We start from the raw sequence: 21,242 nt of genomic DNA on the forward strand, positions 1-21,242 counted from the left end.
CTATAAGTAAAATCTTAAATGTAATTGGGGATGTATGATCACATGAAAAATGGAGAAATGTATCTCCAATCGTATGGCAAAATTTCGGAGCATGATTCTCTTTCTTTCAAACCTCCTTCCCCTTATCTTCCCTTATATTTGAATAGTTACGATTACGTCAAATCTTGTATTGACTTCTTTATAGAGAAAGGAAGACAAAAAGAAAAGTGTAAGACTCTTTATGACTCTCTGTCACCTCACAGTTCAACGTTAATTCTAGTGCCACTATTACAAAATATTGTAACAAAAATATAAGGTGGCAGAGAATCCATAAAGAGTTCTATTTTTTAAAAAGTCCCCTTAACATTTCTCATTCATAACATCCCTTAATTTTAAGTAGACAAGTACAAGTTCATCGAGAATGTAAATTCACCTATAATTTACCCCATTTTTCATACTTTATTTTGCAACAAATGGGTTAAGATGAGAGTTCGATCAATATCGGGCTTGACTCTAGACCCAGTAAAACTATTCCTCTCCGTTCCAGATTTATAGGGCCCAAACTACCCGACGCTACACCCGCGAATCGTTCGAATCTCTTATTCTCGCGGGCCTCGCGTAAGTTTAAAAAACAGGAAACGTCGTCGTGAATCGTGATCGCCGAACCCTGAACGAAAACCCTAGATAAGCGAAACGTCGGGGACTGTTGGGGTTTTAGCTTGTAGTTGTACTTGCTGCTTCAGTTCAAAATTCAGTAAAAGATAAAAAAGAATGGAGATTTCTGAAAGTGAGCCCCAAATCGAATTATCTGAAAACCCTAGAGCCACCTGGGATGGTTGCTCCGTCTTGCTCGACATCAACGACGGCGACCGTCTGGTTTTCGCCCGCCTCTCCGCCGGAGCGTAAGTAGTCTTTTGCTATCAGTTCAGTTCTGTTTTTGTTTTTCGAGTTGTTGAGAATTCTTACAGCTGAATGCGGAATGGGTGCGCAGGAAAGTGAAAATTGGGAATACAAATTGCTCTCTGCAGCCCTTGATTGGCTGTCCCTTTGGCTCTTTCTTTCGGGTCGAAAACGGAGCTGAAGGCCCGTATTTGGCCCGCTACACTCCGTCCACGGAAGGTTTGATTTTTAATTTTAATTTGTTTAAATTATTTATTTGATTGTGTTATTGTAAAACTTGGGATAAATGACTTTGTATTTTGCTTGATATTTGGCTCTTTTCTTGAATTTATATGTATAGGTAATAATGTTCTGGAAAAAGGTGAAATTCAATCAGTAGATGAGTTTAGAGATAATCGAGCATTAGTCGATAACAATAAAGCGCAGAGCCTAACCGGTGAAGAAATTAACGCAATGCGACAGTGAGAGCAAACTTTAATTTGTATTTTGGCTTCTTTTGTACATTTTGGTGGACTTATACAAGGATAAATGGATAAATGCAGACAGGGTGCAACGGGCGATGAAATAGTTGAAGCTCTCATTGCAAACAGTGCGACGTTTGAGAAGAAAACTGTTTTCTCACAGGTAATTGAGATCATTTGAGTACCACATTGTATTCATGTGAGGTAAGCTGATCTGATTTCTTGTCTGTCTGTTGTCTGCAGGAGAAGTATAGGCTTAGGAAGCAAAAGAAGTATGCTCCCATTGTACTTATGAGGCGCCCATACACTAGAAGGTTACCTCTTATTTCTGAAGCACGAGCTTTATTTTGAAGTCATATTGCCATTCTATCAGCAATAACTATCTCTGCACTTGGCATTTTTTTTGGCTGCCGTTCTGAATCTGCATCTATATTTGGAATTTCAGATTCTTTTTACTGACTTGTCATTGTTTGCTGTTTCTCTCAGTATATGTGAGGCGTACTTGAAGAAATATCCGAATAAAATTGGGTAAGGGGCCACTTATGAGTTTCCTCTGCTTTTGGTAAACTACTTTCCCATATTATTTGCTGAGAATTTACGTATCATATGATTGCCTTTGGTTCAGATTCTTGCGGATGGATACATTGTCTCTTCTGCTTTCCATGGCTAATGTTTCTGCAAATTCTGATGTCCTCGTAGTGGATATGGTTGGAGGACTTCTAACAGGTGCTGTGGCGGAGCGTTTAGGAGGTCTGCTATATTTTTTTTACCCCCAATTGCCCTTTACTATTTGCAGCTTTGAATGTTTTTTCAATTTACACGTATTATGGGTGTTGAAGTAGTGAAACTGAAGTAAATTATATCCACAGGAAAAGGAAATCTGTTTGTTATGGCTACTTTGTGTGATTGCAACAATTTTCTTATGACACCTCGGATGTTGAATGCTATGTTTGACAGGTATGGGCTATGTCTGCAATACATATCTTGGTGGCTCACCTTATTCTATGGATATAGCGAGGATATTCAACTTTGGAGATGAAATTTGCAAGAGGTACATCTGCCTTTGAGTTACATAAAATAGGAAGGGTACACTCTTTATGTAACCAACTTTTGATATATCTTTCTGTGCGTGTTTTTGTCCCAGGATTGTGAGGTCTTCTCTCACTGACCTCTTATCTTTCCAAAACGGACTGCCCAAACCAGTCAGTCAGGACACGGACTCTTGTAACATGGAATTTCAGCCAAATGTAAGTGACACTTCATTTTAGTCTGCACAATTTTTTTCCTTGCAGTTTCTTAATTGTTTCAGGTACTCTTATATATTTTCTCAGGGCCAAATTTCTTCAGCAGTCAGTACAGAAGAAGTATCTCTTACATCTGAAAATGTGAAATCAGAACCTGTTCCCGAGTCTACCAGTTCTCCAGTAGTCAAAATATCCAAACCCGCAAAATTGGGAGAAAAAGCACCACAGGAAATCATTAGCTCGTGGAAAGAGAATGGTTTCCCTAGGTAAATATTGTTGTCACGTGTTTAGTTTACTAGTTGAAAGTAGCATCTAGTTGATAGTTCTGCATTCTTTTTGCAGTTTAATAATAGCAGCACCGGAGCTGGATGCATGGAGCTTAGTTAAAGAGATCTTGCCACTTATGTCAAATTCTGCTCCTTTTGCTATTTTTCATCAGTACCTTCAGGTTGTTAGCTTCAAATACTTGATAATACCAAATTAATAATTTGCCTATACGGATTCTTCACCCGTTTGTAGACGAATAAACTAAAACTGTTATACTCTTGAATATGCAGCCTCTTGCAACATGCATGCACAATTTACAGCAGGGGAAAATAGCGATTGGCATGCAAATTTCAGAACCTTGGTTACGCGAATATCAGGTTTGTTCGGTATATTCTTTATGTATCTGTTCTGGTCTGCGAGTTCTAAATCTATAGATTTTAATGTCATTTGCTATCAGAACTCCTGTTTTTGCTTAAGATGTACGATGGAAATGTTGAGAAAGTTTCCTAGCTCAACTTCTGTCGTAATCTATTTATACCATCCCGTTGATTTTGTGAGGACCATCACCGGCCACACTGAGATGCTAATTCTTCTTGTGCCGTTGTGCCAAATCCACTGTTAATTCCTGGTTTAATGTTTCTGTAACTTTATACACCGTTATTCGATGCATTCTTTAGTGTTTCTAGGATGATTCCTGTGCTGAAACGAGACTGATTGTAAATAATTTCTTTTCAGGTGCTTCCATCAAGAACTCATCCATGCATGCAGATGAATGGATTCGGTGGGTATATTCTCAGCGGGACCAAAATTTCACCGAACTGATTTGAAAGAACAAAATCAGTCCGCTGAGTTGCGACTATATGGATGTTCGTAGGCAAAACCACTGCGTGCAAAATGTACACTACTAGTTATTCGTCTTCTGTTTATCTGTAAACCTGCAATTACTGCAAATTTTTGTCTTGCAGGATTAGCAATCTATGGGTCGTGGCTTATGTGTATCTGGGCCCCAATGTGGAAGGTTTAGGATTCGAAGGCCCATATTTGGCAGAAGTTTATATTCTGCGAGCCAGTAAACCCAAAAATTTGAAGATTCGATAACATAAATAGTATAGTTTCTAACGTGTCCATATTGTGTGGCATGACATATAGTTTCTAACGCAGTGGTGGATGTACACTGGGACTAAGGTGGTCCCATGACAACCAAGAGTATGAGAAATATACATGTGAAGGTCTTTCGAAGACCCTTCGATTGTTTAGTATGGGTACCTTTTGTGACCAACAAGTGTTCGATGTAATATCTGCTAGAAATATCTCGACAACACTCGGCAAGTTGCGTCGAGAATACTCGACAAATTCTCTCAATAGCACAAATTAGATTGTTTAGGCATATGTCGATATCTATTGATATATGCAATATGGTTCGGCTGACGACAAGAAGTTCATCAAGTGTTTGACTAAATGTCTTAATGAATAAAATGAATATTTTTTTTACGTTTCGTCTTTTATTTCTATCTATTTCTGTTAAAAAACTTATCTTTAACCTTGAGAAGTGAGAACCTCTAATATTCGAATCTTAAATCCACTACTAATTAGACGGTTTGACTTAAGATTATACGCTTTAAAACTTAGTAGTTGGTGACATGACGGTTTGATTTAAGATTATACGCTTTAAAAATTAGTAGTTGGTGATGTAGTAGCACTAGTAGGTAGTAGCTAGAGTAGGATATGCTGTCACTGCAGCTCGTTTATTTAAACACAAATGACAAAAGCAGTGCTAATAATAATTCTATTTGATGCCACCACAATTTCACCTAACTTCTTATCTACGACGGATTTTAATACTAACAACTATCACTCAAAGTAGGATTTCAATGGCCTACGTACTCGCAAATCACAATTTAAAGATTTGGTGCAACTTAGGTTACACGTGTTTAGAGCTCGATGGTAAGTCAAATTATATATTGAAAGACCAACAGATAGAATTCGTTATATGGAATTTTTTACTATGATTCGGTTTATAGTACATGTTGGTATTTTTATTTTGTGTTGGATACATACTAGTGTTATTTGTCGTTAACTTTTTAGTTGTATTATTGATTGCACATCTAACTCTTTGTTCATTTCTATATGTCATGAACTAGAGAGATACTTTAACTAAGGACCTCACATGCCAAACGTTTATTGAATGGTTGTGGTAATTATTAAATACATGGCAACTATTCAATAAACCAATAACGCTACTGAGACTATGCATTGATTTGAAATTAAAAAAAAAACACAGAGAGGATTTGAAGGTTCATGAAAAGGACAAGAAAATAAACAAAAGGTGAAGAGAGTAAAAATGGACGAAGGTTCATGAAAAGGACAAGAAAATAAACAAAAAGGTGAAGAGAGTGAAAATGGGTGTGGGGGTTTAGGGTAATGAGCATGAGAAGGACAGGCCAACAAACAAAAATAATAAGCAGCACATGAGGGGAAAGAGAAGGCAGGGGAAGGGAGGGGACGCTTGTCCCCTGAAATGGAATGCTGCTGGATTATTTGGACCACTACTCGATCCAACTGCTACTAGCCTACTACTATCTATAATTTCATTTGACATAAACGTAAAGAATCCAAGGTTTAGGGCTGGTTTGGTATTGCTGTGCTTTGAAAAAAAAATTGCTGTGAGAATAAACGGCTGTGCTGTGAGAATAAGCGACTGTGAAATAAATCAGCAGAGTGTTTGGTAAACTTTTTTGTAAAAGTGCTATTGGAAAAAAAAGCAGTCTAATAGTGGGCATTTTCATTAAAGAAGCATTGTAGCTCCGTGTGCTTTGAAAAAAGCTAGTTTTCCAAAGCTGCAAATAGCAGCTTCAGCTTTTTCCTTTGATTTCAGCTTATTCTCACAGCAGCTTCCAAAATAAGCCATTTTTTTTTTCAGTTTACCAAACACCTAAAACCCTCATAGCTTTTTTTCATGGGTGCTTTTTTTTTAAGCACCTCACTCCCAAACTAGGTCTTAGAAAACCTCCCCTGCTTTCTATATGCCTCCCCCTTTATGCCTTTAATCTCATGAAAATTCTGCATATCATATGAAATATGAATAGTTTTCGTGACACGACTACACTGTAACATATGTCTCATATTAATAACATAATGTTATATGAAAAAAAATTAATATTTGTTTAACACAGGATGAAGTCCTTCCTCATATATCATTAAGCTTTTATATAGGAAATTATTATTGGCACTCAAAAAATTTCATTTTGTATTCTAAACTTTCTATAATTAGAAAGAAAAATACACTTGTGATAAATGTAAAATAAAATTTGTGGAGTGCTAATAACAATTCCCTTTATATATTGATATTTGTGTTCCAAATTGTTGGTTATAGCAAAACTTAATGATATGCTGTTCACTCGGCATGCACGAAACCATCGAGTCTCTCTTTTTTTCGTGTAAAATGAATGATGAAATCGGCGTGTAAATGGACACTCGATGGCAGCAGTAGAGTTTGGGAGAATCTTATTTTTCATTTGTACTTTTTAACTTTAAATTATTTGTCCAATTAAATGCTCTCTCTCTCTGCTTCTTCTTTGAGGGAGCGGACAAAGGACCGGCTTCTCTGCCCTCCCAATTTACATACACTCTCATTCCCTCCTGTTTTGTACGGTCATGGTTAAACCACGTCAACATTTTATATTGATTTTTTATAGAGATAATAGAACAAAAAATAATAGTGATATAAAATATTGACATAGCTTAACCGTAACCGTACAAATAGAAGGAAATGAGAATGTATGAGAACTGAAAGGGCAGAGAAGTCAGGTCCCGAACAAAAGGGGAAAAGGAGCACCACCTTTTCCTCCATCAGCCAGCCCTACCAAGCTGGCCTCTAGCTACCAACTCTAGCCCGATCTTGAGCCCACTTTACCTGGCCCAAAACCTCACCGTCTCGATCTCGTATGTCATCACAATTACGGTATATTGATAGTTATTTTCATTTGTAGGTGACACGTTTTAAAATTGACTTACATAAATAATGAATTTAATACTTACTTAATCTCATGGCGCACACTTTATTTATTCAAGTTTATTAGCAACGTGCTCCCGCGTTTACAACTAAGTTCGAATTTTACTCTTTATTAAATAAATCAAATTAGAAAATTGCTCGGGCAAAATAAAAAGTCCTAATCTCTTGGTATCTAATTAATAAAATTATTACCAGTGGGATCAAATCATATAGAACCTCATGCTTTTGTTAAGCATTGTTTATTAATAGAAGTGTGATATCCATACATCGTTTTTACTTCTCATACACTTTTTATTAATTTTTATCATTTGATATTTTTTAATTTAATCGATTCAACGACCGCAAATTAAAAAGATGTGTATAAAATAAAAATTAAAAAATATGTATAAAGTAAAAATAATATGAATAGCACACCTCTGTAATAACGAGATCGGATAATTCTAATCAATTAAGAGCGGCCAAATGTTATATTTGAAAAAGCCTTAGGGAGGTTACCGTTATTTCCGTAGACCCCACTCCATCCCATCCATAATCCCATTCCATCAAATACTATATACTCAATCATAATGTCTTAACCCCACTCTATTAGTTTACCAAAATGCCACTACATGCTCCACCAATAATAATGTTTTTTCCAAACCTATTGTGAATCTTGAAATAGCAAAAGGGCACAAACCGAACCAAGCCTTAAATGGAAAGTTGTTAGGGACGTGGGCGGTGGGCCCGAAAGGGTTTTCAACGACGAGAGTCACACTGTCACTTAATATGATTAATTTATTAATATTATAATACATAAATTTATTTTTGAAATTATAACCTAGATTTATAACATATCATTTTTGTTCGTCGCAAAAATTATAATAAGTGTGAGATGAGAGATAAAGAACAATGTATATGATATGAATATATTACTATCGTGTCTTTGCTTGCTAACAATGCAAGATAATTCAAAAAGATATCTACGCATTTCGTTATGATAGTGTTTTTGTGCCATATAAATCGTTGTTAAAGAGTTGAGTTGTCTAGTAAGGGGACAGGAAAAACGTGAGCCGCCTGTTCACCTTTAACGGTGATTCAAGCCCTAGTGCCGTAGAGCGTATCGCGTGGCCTTGTTCTACATATGCACAGGCACACAGCGAACCCGCTCTCCATGATGACGGAACCCAAAAGCAAAGACTCACCGCATCATATCAAATCCGACGCCTGAGGAGCAAAAGCAAAACCCAAAAACAAATGGCAATTTAAACGGCAAAAACACCTCTCTCTCTCTCTCTCACACCGCCGACAACGTAACGGTTCTTCGAGCCTTTCGGCGGCGCCATTGTCCCATTTTCCTACGGCGGCGATCTCTGAACTGTTCGGCGATTCGAGTTCTCTAGTAACTTTCACTTTCAGTGTTTTTCTTTTCAATCCGTTGATTCCGTTCAAATTTCAAATTAGTCTTCGAGAGGTACTCTCTCTCTCTCTCTCTCTCTCTAAAACTCTAATTGCTACTGTTTATTTTTTGAATATTTCTTGAAAACCGATTTTATTTCATGAAAAATGAGATTGGATAATATATCGACTCTTTTCAGCATCAGATTATTGGATTCTTAATTTTCCTTTTAGAAATGTAAATGAATTGTTGCCTATAATTTTCATAATTTTTTTTGCTTTTAGTTCTTGTAATTTCTATTTTGTCTGCAAAGTTTAAGAAATTTTAATTTCTGTGCGGTATAATCGTATGCTTCAGTGGCTGTTCTTACAAATCTGGTTGTGCACTGAGCTCAGTTGAATTTGGGATTTTGCTAATCCCAAATTCCAATTCAAATCCAACTGCGCTCAGATACATTTTCGTTTCGGTTTCCAGGGATTTGGAATAGATTATGTTCAAATACTTATAAATTCCTGGAAACCGAAACGAAGTTTTTTTATCTGAGGATCAACATTTCATGATTTATGAAAGCAACGAAAAGTGGGGCCATTATTTTTGTTAAGAATCTGAATATTGTATCAGCTTTACCTGTTGTGAACTTGTGATTTTGTTCTGCTCTTAATTTGTTTAATGATTTTGTTTATCTAAAACAAATTCAATTTGTACTGCTACTAAAGTTCAAGAAGTATATTTGTAATGTTGTTTGTCGAAAAATCGGCAGTTGCTTGGTATTGAAGTGAGCTATTTTATGTTTCTTTTGGTTCTCCAGACGATTTGTTTGACCAAGCGCTTATTTTCTTTTGTATGGGCAGGTATACAAAAGATGATAGGATCCTTTCTTACCAGAACACTTGTGTATGTCATCGATTGGCCTTCGCTTTATGTTGCGTTTCAAGGGACGTTTGATTATTTTCAAATCTAATTCCCAGGTTTTATGTCTTGGCATTTGACAGGATGGCTCTTGGGTATGCTTATCCAGCTTATGAATGCTACAAAACTGTTGAAAAGAACAAGCCAGAGATTGAACAGCTTCGCTTTTGGTGCCAGTATTGGTATAAACCGCATCTTGTGTCTAAGATAGTCTTCTATTTGCCCATATGATTCTTAGCGATGACCCGCTTTTCATCCTTGAATTTCAGGATTTTGGTGGCTGTTTTGACTGTTTGTGAGAGAGTTGGTGATGCTTTTGTTTCATGGTGGGGATTTGGATTGGAATGCTGAGAGAATTTAAATATGCTTTTGTGTGCCACTTCTTTGTCTCATTCAATTTTTTTTTTCTTGAAGGGTTCCAATGTATAGTGAAGCTAAGTTGCTCTTCATTATATATCTGTGGTTTCCTAAAACAAAGGTATAGGATTCCATAAGGGTTTATGGACTCAGATTATCAGCTTATTTAATTGTTTGTTTGCCCTTTTATTACTAGTATACCTTTCCTCATGCTCACAACTATCTCCGTGTTGCAGGGTACGAGCTATGTGTATGATTCCTTCTTTAGACCATATCTTGCGAAGCATGAAAATGAAATTGATAGGAACTTGTTGGAACTAAGAACTAGAGCTGGTGACATGGCAATTTTGTATTGGCAAAGAGCTGCAAGCTATAGTCAGACGAGAATATTTGACATTTTGCAGTATGTTGCTGCACAATCGACACCAAGGCCTCGCCCTGCGCAGGTATGATGATATGATTCGGACTTGGTGTTTTCAGTTTTACCATTATGTCCCATCACTATTGATTGCAACATCGCCAGCCTGGGCATCTAGTCGGTTGGAGCAAGTTATCAAAACGCTATTGTCTTTCTATCATTCAGATATTTATTTTTTGTGCGTGTTGAATTGTTATGTTGGTGTTTTACTATGCTTTGCCTTTTCACCATCTTTTCTTTAAATTAGTCTTTTCAACCTTTCAAGTACTTGGGGATATGTTTGAACTTGGGGATATTGTGTGTGTGTGTGTGTGTGTTTCTTCCGTTTAGGTATAGTTGATCGTTCATGCCTTGGTGATGTTGGTACTGGATTGGAAGTCATCCTACCTTAGATGAAATATTGTGTTGATCCACAAATTATTGATTGTATGTCACATCTCTTTAATACTCTGCGTTCTGGTATGCATGTGTGTTACTCTTGAAATTCCAGCCACAACAAGGTGTTAGGCGCCAACCGCCTGCTGCTCGCCAACCCCCTGCCGATCCAGCTCCAAATCGCCAACCAGCTGCAACAACGCAAGCACAACCCGAAGAACCACCATCTCCCACTTCCAGTACTTCTTCAAGCAAGGACCAAAAGGAGATAGCCGAGGCCTTAGCACCTTCACCAAACCCTAAACCTGCCCTGCAAGCAGCAGGTTCAGTTACTTTAAAAGCAACAGCAACAGCAGCTGCATCTGAATCATCGAGCCAAGCTACCCCAACTGAAGAGGTTGCACCAATGCAGATTGACGCAGTGCCATCCTCTTCAGCGACTGAAGAGACAAATCCTCCCCCGAAAGAGACAGTTATGGAGGAAACCATTCGGCGCACACGTGGAAGGTTGAGGAAAGCTCGTTCTGCAGGAAGCCGTTGAAATTTCATGTTTTTAGATTTGCGTAGGTGGACAAATGACGGTTATTTGAATTGTTGCTGTAAAACGTGATGTAAATTAGGCGTCCTCTAGTTTCTATTTCATTCGTTTTTTCATCTTTGAACGCAATTCAGCAGATAAAAGGGGCTGATTGAACAATTACCAGAACATAACGAACGTGATATTGGAATCGGAGTTGAGTCAGGAGAGAGATGAATCAGGTGTTGATGTATATAAATTTGGGTTTTGAGAAGTAATTTGAAATAATCTAAATTGAAAGCACCAAATCTTTATTTGTTGGTTATGGACGGGATATCATTTGTGGTTTGCTTTAGAATACTCGTACAATGGGATCATGATGTAGCAAAGTTGGAACTTTTTAACCCCACCTCATCAGGTCAAGATGTCGGAAAAACTTTAGTAAGGCAGCCCGATCAAGTGCATTGATATTGTATCTACATGGATGGGGTGAGATGATACATGAATATAGGGTTTTTATATATATATATATATTTTTTTTTGAGGGTGAATTCTAAGGTCTACCCGTCTAATCATATGACTAACCAACTACACACATAAGAGCCCCTTATATTGGATTAGGATTTTTTTCCCTTTCATCTGGATTCTCCAGATCCTTCAATCCTATCCGTTCAACCGAACATTGAATGGCAAGAAATTAACTAAACTTTTTCTTTTTTTTTCCGCTTTTTTCTGTTCATCTTCTCACTCTTTCTCTCTCTCTGACTCTCCTCTTTATTAATCTGGGAGGCATGGACGGAGGGAGGTTAGGCCTAGTGCGGGCACATGCCCCCTCTCATCCTTTTTGTTTCATTACAATTTATTCAATTAATCATGCTTAAAATAGTGAAAATGCTTCATTAGTTTTTAAATGCCTCTCCGTCTTGTATATTTTTCTCATGCACTAATGTCTAAATCTTGTTGAGTTGCATGTATTTGATTAATTAGTACAAATGAGCATTAGATTGTCAACAATTAAAGACAAAATTAGACAATAGTGTAATAAATTAGGCATTTTGTAATTAATTTTTTTTAGCATTTGTAAAAGAACTAGCTTTATTTGTCAAAAAAAAGAGCTCAAATTTTTTAATATGCCCCCTTTTAGTTAAATTTCTGACTTCGTTCTTGCTGAAAGGACTTGGTTCCAGTTTTGGGCAACCGAATTCTGGAAGACGACAGTGTAGGAGTGGTGGGTTGGTAGTTGGCGCCAACACCAATCGGAGAACGCATTGAATTGAAGGATTCGGAGAAAAGGGATCCAAAGAAGATTTCGACCCCTCCATACTGCCTTTTCTCCTGTCGTACCACCTCATTTTCTCTTCATGTGAAAAGTGATTTGACCAGCCACGTGGTGACTCTGCTCCACCGAAATTTTTCTCGTAAAATTAAGATGGGCTGGACCCATCTGAACGGGATATTGGGCTTCCATAATGCGAAATTCAAAAGATTTCATTTATCCATTTCAGTAGCCAAGGAAGGGAGCCACGTAGGAGGGCGGAACGTTGAGTTCAGTTTGTGATGGCAAAAGCTCTTGAGAGTCTGGTGGCTGAAATTAGAGGAACTGCCAACCCCACATATCCAAACTCCACCATCGCTTTGTAATTTCTTCTTCTCTTCCCGTCTTCTTCAAACTTCTGTTTCAGTAAATAGACGTGGAAATGTCACAAGCACCCTCACTCCCCCGTCTTCGCTCTCCCTTCCTCTCCTGCCCCCTCAAGCTTTCCACCTCCCCTTCTTCCTTCTGCGCGTCCCACAAGTTTTCAGGAAATCAACGGTCACCGAAGTCGTATCCATGCATCAGAGCCATTGATCTCGATCAAAACACGGTTCTCTTTTCTCTAATTGTTAACTTTTCTGTTAATTTTGAACTTTTTTTTTTCAATAATTTTGTGCAGAATCTGAAATAGGCATGAGTTTTCAGGTAGTTGCAATCTCAGTTGGGCTTGTGAGTGTTGCCGTCGGGATTGGCATTCCGGTTTTCTACGAATCACAAATCGACAGTGCTGTGAGTTCTTTCAACTTCCTGTAATCTAATCTTGATTAAATAAGTTGTATTAACTAAAGGAGGAAATCTCTATTAATTAATAAAAAAAATTTTGTCAACCAAAATACGAAGAAAAAACTACGTAATCTTTTATCACAAAAAGGGTAATAATGTAATTTTATAAATCTGAATTTTACGTTTTTTTATTGAAACCTCACTTCGTGTTAAAATACTTCTAATATTAAAAATATAATCCAAAAACAAAAACCTCCCACTCCCCTGTCTCTCCTTTTCATTTTCTAAAAAAAAAATGTTCATAGGCAAATGCTAGTATTAATAATGCTAATTGCAGGCAAAGCGAGACAACACTCAGCCATGCTTCCCTTGCAATGGAACCGGCGCACGTAAGTACAGTATTTTTCGTCAAACGATACAATATATACAAAAATACTTGTACAACTTGGTAGCGAACTCACTCACAAATGTATATCGTTCTTGCATCAGTGTGAGCGCCGGCAGTAATTAACATTAACAACTTGGTAGCTGTGTTTTTATCAAATATTAAACATCTTGTAAATTTGTGGTTTCGAATTTATTACATTGTTCTTGTTGTGGCATGCCGTTTACGTTTTGATGTCCTGATGAAAATTGTGTGTCGCAGAAAAATGCAGATTTTGCACGGGAAGTGGGACGGTGACAGTAGAGCTTGGCGGGGGTGAGAAAGAGGTGTCCAACTGCATCAACTGCGAAGGGGTCGGTTCGTTTACGTGCACAACATGTCAGGGGTCTGGGATTCAACCTCGGTACCTTGATCGCAGGTGCGATGATTCATGCATTTGGATCATATTCGGTCTATCAGTATGCATGAAACTAACTCATTTGTGTATATTTTGTTGTCCTACAGAGAATTCAAAGACGATGACTGATCGAGGTCTGCTATATATTGCTAAGAAGAGTAAATGATTGTCGAGAAGAAATCTTCACTTTTTTTGTTCTTGTTTTTTACACTTAATCAGTCCAAATTGCTTTCATGTGATCCTTCAGATATGAATTAGCAGTTTTCTAACCTGCCTTCCTCTTCTTCTCTTGTGCTTCTTGTGTTTCATCTTTTATTTTTCTCTTGAATCAATGTACTGAATGGGAAATATTGGCTTAAGGGTTTAAATCTTCTACCACAAATAATATAAATGTCTTTGTGCAAAACTCATCGATCCACTATTACTCAGCACCGATATTATCATCAGTTTATATTTAAACACTTGCTAGGAGCACACTAACACAACGAGTGTGGAGTTTAATTGCAAAAGACATCGATGTTATTAGTAGCAAAACCGTTCATGTATTGTAATTTGTTACACTTCTACATAATGTATTACACTACATGATTTCGGGAGAAAGATATTTGCATAAGTTGCATGACTAGAGTAGCTCTCACACATAGTTAAAAATTAAAATCACATGAGATCTAGTGAGAAGTCTTTGAAAAAAAAAAATACAGTAAAGTCATGGTTTTAGAAGAGATGCCCCCACATAAGTGACATGGTCCTAGCGCTACCACACAAAGTGTTTCTCCGAGTTAGTAAAAATAAAAAGGAAAACTAACGAAAATTTCAAAAAAACTTTAGTTTTAATGAAAAATGACAAATAAATAGTACCAGAAAAAGTTAAAAATATGATTTTTTGTTAAAAATGAATAGTACCGAGAATGTTTCGTTAAAACTCTCAAAATAAAAAACAAGGACCAATTTTAACATTGTTGGGCTTTTGTCAAAATCTTGTCGGTGAGGCCCGAACTTGAATAGAGCCCGGCCCGCGTGTATTGTTGAACCCCGTCCTCCTCTTAGGCTTAACTCTGGCCGCCACTGGGTTGGGAGAGGGAGTTTGGAACGACGTCGGATTGAGTTGGCGGCACCTGGATTCCAACTAGGGTTTTGCAGAGTTCCTAACTTTCAAACCAGAGGGAGAGAGATGCTGTACATAGTAGGACTGGGGTTGGGCGACGAGAAAGACATAACTCTGAGAGGATTAGAGGCTGTGAAGAAATGCGACAAAATTTTCATCGAAGCCTACACTTCCCTCCTCTCGTTTGGCATCTCCTCCGACGGCCTCTCCACCCTCGTACTCTCTCTCTCTCTACATCTCTATTTGTTTACAGAACTTGTTCAACTTTTTCAAAAAAAATTGAAATGGAAGTTTGGTTGCAGGAAAAGTTGTACGGAAAACCAGTGACACTTGCGGATAGAGAAACGGTGGAGGAGAGGGCCGATCAGATTCTAACTGCAGCTGCTGCTTCCGACGTCGCCTTCCTTGTCGTTGGCGATCCTTTTGGGTATGACCAATCTCTCTGCAGAACTAGAAAAATCTTGTTTGTGTGGAATTTATTTATTTTACTAGGAATTGGGGAAGTAATTAAAATTTAGTTTCCAAGAATGTTGGAATTATGATCGAAATAATGCTGGCTTATGATGATCAATTGAGCATTTTGGAATTATATAATTGTGTGTAATGGATCCAAAAGCTATGAGGAATGTCTAATTACTGCATTCTTTCTTGCGTAATTTGATCTAAAACGCAGAGCTACGACACACACTGATCTTGTCGTTCGAGCCAAGAAGTTGGGGATCGATGTCAAGGTGGTGCACAATGCGTCGGTGATGAATGCAGTTGGAGCCTGTGGATTACAACTCTACCACTACGGAGAGACAGTTTCAATACCATTCTTCACCGAGACATGGAGGCCTGATAGCTTTTATGAGAAGATTCAGAAAAATCGTGCGCTTGGACTGCATACGCTATGCTTGTTAGGTTGGGTTCTAGATGCTTAAAAAACTGACACCAGTTGATGCTTATCTTACTATACACTCATCACAAATTATTTTCGCTGTAGATATACGCGTGAAGGAACCGACTCTGGAATCGTTGTGCAGGTCTCTAGTCAAATAATCGACTGCCTTTTCTTTAGTTTCAGCTTCGAAATATTTACTGTGTGATTTAGGTTTTGTGTGTTTTTGTGCTTCCGCAATTGCATAGGCTTATTTTTGTTACTTGCCTCCCTTTCAGAGGAAAGAAGCAGTATGAACCGCCTAGATATATGTCGATAAACACTGCAATTGAGCAGCTTCTGGAGGTTGAACACAATCGAGGAGAATCTGGTAACCATGTCATTTTTTTCAGACCTTTACTTCAAACGTGATTGTTAACTATTGTCTGGCATCTGCACAATATAACCGTTGCTACATTTTTTATTCTTGCATTACCTCGCAGCATATAATGAAGACACGATGTGTGTTGGGCTTGCTCGGCTGGGAAGTGAGGATCAGAAGATCGTTTCTGGTACGATGAGGCAACTGCAGTCGGTTGATTTTGGAGCACCTCTCCATTGCCTTGTTATAGTAGGCAAAACTCATCCAGTGGAAGAAGAAATGCTGGATTTTTACAGACATTCGGAAGAGAATAATCATGGCACTGTATGATTATAACGCTGATAGGACGGCATTTGCCTGATCTACTTTTCTATGGTGAACTGTTGTACTATATGCAGCAGAGACAGAATAGGAGGCTACGGTTACTTGGCTTTCAAGAGAGATCGGAAGATAGGTTGTTGTATGACTCCAAACTGCTGTCATGCTGCGCAATCCGATTTTGTGAATCGAGTTTAGTCGAGTTGCTGTAATACATTATGTGCCGTATTAATTTCACCTGTCTTCAATTTTGAGCGAAATATATATGTCGTGATTATTCCACATTGTGTATGCTTATTCAGAGATGAATAAGATTGAGACTGCGCTAAAAGAAAAGCCATATTATGAACATGTGCCATGAGTTCATCCTAATCTCTAACCAGATATTAGAAGTGGTGCCTTTGGTGAAACGACATCTCTTCAAAACATGATTTTGGTGCCTTCAATTCTCCTCCCAGTTTGACGGAATACGATCAAAGTTTTACGAAGCCGCGTGATCGTATTCTGTCAAACATGGAGGAGAATCGAAGTCGCGTTCAGAATTTCTGAATTTCCTTTTAACCAAAGCTGAATCGTCGACTGCACATTCGTACCAGAAATCGGTTTACCCTCCTGTCTGTGGCCAGTTGGACGGTTAAAATCATCTGTTCCTCTCAAATATCCAACGGCAAACACAGGTCTTCGTCATCTCTGACTTAGTCTTACCGCAGATCCGTCCGTTCGTTTTCCCCGCCCGCACGAGGGCTATTTCGGTCATTTGACAACGATCATCCCGCCAAACCATCCAAACAAAGCACCAAACTGCAAAAATAAAAAAAAAATTAAAAAAAAAAACGGAAAAAGACCGCGAAATTAACCTCGTCTCGGTTGTCAACCGTGTCCAACAACAAACAAAATCTGAAGTCCGATCCGAGAGGGAACGCGAATCATCGCTTAATGAGACGTTAATCTCCTCCGAAACCTCGATTAATGTCTGTTTGTCTTGTCACAATGTGTTAAGACAGATCTCTTAATATTTGCCTACCTCTTGTGGTTTTAGTTGGTCCTGAAAAATGGGAGCTAAACCGAGGTGCAAGGGGTGGTGGGTGTGGGTGCTGGTGCTCGTGATTCTCGCTCTCGTCGCCGGCGGCGTCATTTTCGCGGTCGTCAAGAAAATAAAGAAAAACTCCGGCGATGACGACGGTGCGGTTCCTGGTCCTCCCGGCGCCATTACCCAGAAATACTCCGCCGCTCTCAAAGTCGCCGTCCAATTCTTCGACGTCCAGAAATGTACCTTTCTCTCTCTACATTTGCAACGTGTTCATTTTTTTACTAAATATTCAGTTAATTCACATTATTCGCATCACCCAATGCCTCAATTGGTATAAATGTTTGATCTTTGTTTTGTCCTTTGTCTTTTGTATTGCGAGTTTTCGATGTATATTAGTATTTCGATGTATTAATTTCCAGTTTACTAAATGTTGGTAGGTATAGTGCCTGACCTGTAATTTGTTTTTGATTTTGTGGGTGGTTGTCATATGTAGCTGGTAAGCTGGTGGATAACAAGATATCGTGGAGAGGGGATTCGGGTCTGAAAGATGGAAGCGATGCGAAGTTGGATTTGTCCAAGGGAATGTATGACGCTGGGGATCACATGAAGTTCGGATTTCCAATGGCGTATACCGCCACGGTCTTGTCGTGGGCGATTCTTGAGTATGGTGATCACATGGATGCGGTGAATCAGTTAAAAACTTCTCAAGCCTCTCTTAAGTGGATCACTGACTTCCTTGTCAATGCTCATCCCAAGGACAATGTGCTCTACATTCAGGTTCGTATAACGTTGAACCATTTTCATTACATGCAAATCGCAATGCTTATGAAGCGTTTCTTACTTGCCAAGTTGCCAATTCATATTCTGGGGCAGGTGGGTGACCCTAAAAAGGACCATGAATGTTGGTATAGGCCGGAAGATGTGACTGAGAAGAGGCCGGCAACACAGGTCAACACATCCGCTCCAGGAACGGAGGTTGCGGCTGAAACTGCAGCAGCTATGGCTTCAGCATCTCTGGTCTTTAAGAAAAGTGATGCCAAATATTCAGATACGCTTCTTTCGCATGCCAAAAAGTTGTTTACTTTTGCTGACAAAAACAGAGGCTCTTACAGTGAAAGCATCCCCGAGGTCCAGAAATTTTACAATTCAACGGGATATGGAGATGAGCTTTTGTGGGCAGCAGCCTGGCTTTACCATGCGACTGGGGATAAGGAATACCTTGATTACGTCACAGGGGAGAATGGAGAGGAATTTGCTCAATTTGGTAAACCGACGTGGTTCAGTTGGGATAACAAGCTTGCAGGAACCCAGGTATGTTGAGAACCATCCTTTCTTTGTTTTTCTGCTGTGTTTTAATCTGTCAAATGCCACAGTAAAATGCAACTCGCCCGAGAAACGAATTATTTGACAATGTCTTGCTCTTCCTGGATTACTATAGTAGCTATATTTGAAGGACTTTCATTTGCAAGATAAGTTACCATTATACTCGAGTAAAATTCGTCCTTCAGTCTTGTGAACAACTCTGCATTTTTACTGCAGGTTTTGCTCTCCAGGTTGACCTTCTTTGGTGGGAAGGACACCTCAGACAATTCTGGCCTTCAAAAGTACAGGAAGACAGCTGAAGCTGTTATATGTGGCTTCCTGCCAAACTCGCCAACGGCCACGAGCAGCAGAACAGAGAGTAATCTTCTTCGCTATTGTCATATTACATGGATTATCATGCATATCTTTTCTTCTTCTTGTTAAAGCAAAAGCATTGCTCTTGCTAGCCTGCCTCGAGATTAGTTCTCCAGAACTATATCACCGCCTCTTCTACATTGTAATGCACCAACTAATCTAAGATGTTACTGATAACTTTATAAACACTCACCAATCTAACAGCCTCCGTTGTAGATAAAATCCTCTACCGTTCATAATAACTGGTTTGCACTTCAAAACAATTAGGGAGGATAAACACAATTGCTTCCTATTATGTAGAAGAAAGTGATACTTATACTAGGCAAACATGAAGCTCTAAACAACAACAATGCACACGGTTTCCGATATTTCCAAGCAATCAAGTACGTGTCCACAGTTGGGAATGTTATTCTCTTTTGCATCCTTTTAGCTTTATGCACCACACTCAAATCTTCGAAGCTGGTTTGCATATGCTCGTAATTCAGTTCTTTTTTGCAGTATCTCTCATTCTCCTTGGCTTACCATCATGGTGTCCACATTGCAGATGGTCTGATCTGGGTCAGTGAATGGAATGCTCTGCAGCAGCCGGTAGCTGCTGCTTTCCTAGCTGCTCTTTACAGTGACTACATGCTTACATCTGGCTCCACAAAACTAGAATGCGATGGAGAAACCTATAAGCCATCGGATATTCGGAAATTTGTTAGATCTCAGGTATGCTTTCTGATTTGTCTCAAGTACATTTTGTATATGCGCAGATATTAGCAACAAACAGCCGTAACCTTCATAAACGTCTATTCCTTCCTAAAATGTTCCAAATTTTATAGGCGAATTATGTCTTGGGCGACAATCCTATGAAAATGAGCTATCTTGTCGGGTACGGGGATAAATATCCTGAATACGTACACCATAGAGGAGCTTCTATCCCCGCTAATAAGAAGACTAGCTGCAAAGAGGGATTCAAGTACCTTGACTCAACCAAACCCAACCCTAATGTAGCCGTTGGAGCACTTGTCGGCGGGCCGTTCCTAAACGAAACATACATTGATGCCCGGAACAACTCGAGGCAAGGGGAGCCGAGCACATACAACAGTGCCGTCGTTGTTGGCCTTCTGTCAAGTCTGGTGACCACCTCTTCGGCAGTTAAATCCTTCACCTAGAGAGTCCTAGACATCGACCAAAAAAAAAAACCAAGAGATTACAATTGTTTGTACTCTGTACCTGTTTGTATGCATGCCCTGTTTCTATACACAATTTACTGATCTAGTGTAATAGTACGTAGTTTACTTTCCAATGATTTGAGCGGTTACTTCAGGATCTGAGCCTTTCTTTGTTTTGGTAAAGTGATATTTTGATATACCCTAATTTAGGAGGAAGGGGATTTGAATTTGTGTGGCATAATGCTCTAGCCAATTAATCTCATGTTGCGTAAAGTTTACAGTTTTTGTGGTTGGACTTTTGGACTTGGAAATTCAAGTTTTTCTCATCTTTCACTCTGTTTTCAAACTTCAAGATTGAATGAATAAAAAAAGATTAGAAACAGAAACGTAAGTGTAAAGAAGAAAACAAAAATGTAAAAATTACTACTCGAAAAATGTCAAATAAGCAAATTAAACAATCATCTTGAATATGAATTAATACATCATTTACGTAATGTGGATTAAAAAAGCTTTGAATTAAAATCACGTGGGTATCGTTTGACATTAGTGCATATAGTTCTTCATGTTTATGATAACAGGGTTAAATATTAGGATTAAGGGAAAAGGTTAAAATTGGGAGTGGCAACTATAGGTTTGCAGAGTCATAAGACACCACCACTTGTTGTTTATCCATGTATAGAACCATGGAAACTCAAAGGAAGTTCCCTACTCCTCTCTTTTGGGTCTCAATCAACTGCTTTCTTACCTTCTACGCTACGTCATTGTGATACTGCTTACACAATATTGTACATTTTATTCTTTTTAGTTAACAATTGTTGACTCGTTTGAGATGTAATGCCCACGTGAACTATGTCACAAGTAGCATAATCATGGTTGGATGAAAGTTGTTCTCACTTTATAAGTAGTGTTCTCCCTTGTCAATATGCAGTACCCACATGGGTTTTCACGAGTGCATTGTCCTTAGGCTCTCATCTCATCTCATCTACGGCATCCATGGCCTCATGGCCATTAGCACCAAGAAAATGAGTGGGCCACTTGCTTTTCCACCGTAGCTTTTCGCTTTCCTTCTGTACACTAGGC

At 38.6% G+C, this 21,242-nt stretch overlaps 5 protein-coding genes across 6 annotated transcripts; all 5 read left to right on the top strand.

Annotated features, from left to right (window-relative positions):
- Positions 1–610: 610 nt before the first annotated feature.
- On the top strand, positions 611–4,110 carry LOC103450382 (uncharacterized). 2 transcript variants are annotated; one of them, XR_531548.4, is made up of 14 exons: positions 611–881; positions 971–1,098; positions 1,220–1,340; positions 1,422–1,503; positions 1,584–1,654; positions 1,827–1,868; positions 1,966–2,090; positions 2,298–2,391; positions 2,485–2,587; positions 2,672–2,850; positions 2,927–3,032; positions 3,142–3,228; positions 3,587–3,747; positions 3,817–4,110. XR_531548.4 is itself a non-coding variant. In XM_029094949.2 (14 exons), the coding sequence occupies exons 1-13, from the start codon at positions 751–753 to the stop codon at positions 3,671–3,673; spliced, it is 1,356 nt and encodes a 451-aa protein (XP_028950782.1). In that variant the 5' UTR covers positions 611–750; the 3' UTR covers positions 3,674–3,717; positions 3,817–4,110. The 2 variants fall into 2 exon arrangements, 1 of the variants encoding a protein (XP_028950782.1); XM_029094949.2 differs by having other exon boundaries at positions 3,587–3,717.
- Positions 4,111–7,705: 3,595 nt separating this feature from the next.
- On the top strand, positions 7,706–11,122 carry LOC103450381 (putative HVA22-like protein g). The gene is made up of 7 exons (XM_008389717.4): positions 7,706–8,313; positions 9,090–9,132; positions 9,231–9,329; positions 9,417–9,473; positions 9,562–9,625; positions 9,741–9,950; positions 10,413–11,122. The coding sequence occupies exons 2-7, from the start codon at positions 9,101–9,103 to the stop codon at positions 10,836–10,838; spliced, it is 888 nt and encodes a 295-aa protein (XP_008387939.1). The 5' UTR covers positions 7,706–8,313; positions 9,090–9,100; the 3' UTR covers positions 10,839–11,122.
- A 1,156-nt stretch (positions 11,123–12,278) lies between these two features.
- On the top strand, positions 12,279–14,040 carry LOC103450380 (protein SPA, chloroplastic). The gene is made up of 5 exons (XM_008389716.4): positions 12,279–12,679; positions 12,775–12,858; positions 13,190–13,241; positions 13,499–13,655; positions 13,742–14,040. The coding sequence occupies exons 1-5, from the start codon at positions 12,512–12,514 to the stop codon at positions 13,761–13,763; spliced, it is 483 nt and encodes a 160-aa protein (XP_008387938.1). The 5' UTR covers positions 12,279–12,511; the 3' UTR covers positions 13,764–14,040.
- A 46-nt stretch (positions 14,041–14,086) lies between these two features.
- LOC103450379 (probable diphthine methyl ester synthase) lies at positions 14,087–16,649 on the top strand. The gene is made up of 6 exons (XM_008389714.4): positions 14,087–14,955; positions 15,042–15,166; positions 15,413–15,642; positions 15,725–15,764; positions 15,898–15,989; positions 16,102–16,649. Exons 1-6 carry the CDS (start codon positions 14,806–14,808, stop codon positions 16,308–16,310), a joined length of 846 nt encoding a protein of 281 aa, XP_008387936.1. The 5' UTR covers positions 14,087–14,805; the 3' UTR covers positions 16,311–16,649.
- Positions 16,650–17,152: 503 nt separating this feature from the next.
- Positions 17,153–20,447, top strand: LOC103450378 (endoglucanase 2). The gene is made up of 6 exons (XM_008389713.4): positions 17,153–17,567; positions 17,822–18,105; positions 18,202–18,639; positions 18,868–19,009; positions 19,550–19,716; positions 19,830–20,447. Exons 1-6 carry the CDS (start codon positions 17,351–17,353, stop codon positions 20,160–20,162), a joined length of 1,581 nt encoding a protein of 526 aa, XP_008387935.1. The 5' UTR covers positions 17,153–17,350; the 3' UTR covers positions 20,163–20,447.
- The last annotated feature ends 795 nt before the right edge of the window (positions 20,448–21,242 follow it).

This window comes from Malus domestica, chromosome 15 (genome assembly GCF_042453785.1).
Source record: "Malus domestica chromosome 15, GDT2T_hap1".
NCBI classification, from domain to species: domain Eukaryota; kingdom Viridiplantae; phylum Streptophyta; class Magnoliopsida; order Rosales; family Rosaceae; genus Malus; species Malus domestica.

Bases quoted from the DNA above. Each gene is read 5' to 3' on its own strand.
- LOC103450382 (XM_029094949.2), top strand. From the start codon at position 751: ATGGAGATTTCTGAAAGTGAGCCCCAAATCGAATTATCTGAAAACCCT. The intron at 1,869-1,965 runs GTAAGGGGCCAC...CCTTTGGTTCAG, and splicing joins AAATATCCGAATAAAATTGG to ATTCTTGCGGATGGATACAT. The intron at 2,091-2,297 runs GTCTGCTATATT...TATGTTTGACAG, and splicing joins TGTGGCGGAGCGTTTAGGAG to GTATGGGCTATGTCTGCAAT.
- LOC103450380 (XM_008389716.4), top strand. From the start codon at position 12,512: ATGTCACAAGCACCCTCACTCCCCCGTCTTCGCTCTCCCTTCCTCTCC. The intron at 12,859-13,189 runs GTGAGTTCTTTC...TGCTAATTGCAG, and splicing joins AATCACAAATCGACAGTGCT to GCAAAGCGAGACAACACTCA. The intron at 13,242-13,498 runs GTAAGTACAGTA...TGTGTGTCGCAG, and splicing joins TTGCAATGGAACCGGCGCAC to AAAAATGCAGATTTTGCACG.
- LOC103450378 (XM_008389713.4), top strand. From the start codon at position 17,351: ATGGGAGCTAAACCGAGGTGCAAGGGGTGGTGGGTGTGGGTGCTGGTG. The intron at 18,106-18,201 runs GTTCGTATAACG...ATTCTGGGGCAG, and splicing joins ACAATGTGCTCTACATTCAG to GTGGGTGACCCTAAAAAGGA. The intron at 19,010-19,549 runs GTAATCTTCTTC...TCCACATTGCAG, and splicing joins CACGAGCAGCAGAACAGAGA to ATGGTCTGATCTGGGTCAGT.
- LOC103450379 (XM_008389714.4), top strand. From the start codon at position 14,806: ATGCTGTACATAGTAGGACTGGGGTTGGGCGACGAGAAAGACATAACT. The intron at 15,643-15,724 runs GTTGGGTTCTAG...TTTTCGCTGTAG, and splicing joins GCATACGCTATGCTTGTTAG to ATATACGCGTGAAGGAACCG. The intron at 15,765-15,897 runs GTCTCTAGTCAA...CCTCCCTTTCAG, and splicing joins ACTCTGGAATCGTTGTGCAG to AGGAAAGAAGCAGTATGAAC.
- LOC103450381 (XM_008389717.4), top strand. From the start codon at position 9,101: ATGATAGGATCCTTTCTTACCAGAACACTTGT. The intron at 9,133-9,230 runs GTATGTCATCGA...GGCATTTGACAG, and splicing joins TTTCTTACCAGAACACTTGT to GATGGCTCTTGGGTATGCTT. The intron at 9,626-9,740 runs GTATAGGATTCC...TCCGTGTTGCAG, and splicing joins TGTGGTTTCCTAAAACAAAG to GGTACGAGCTATGTGTATGA.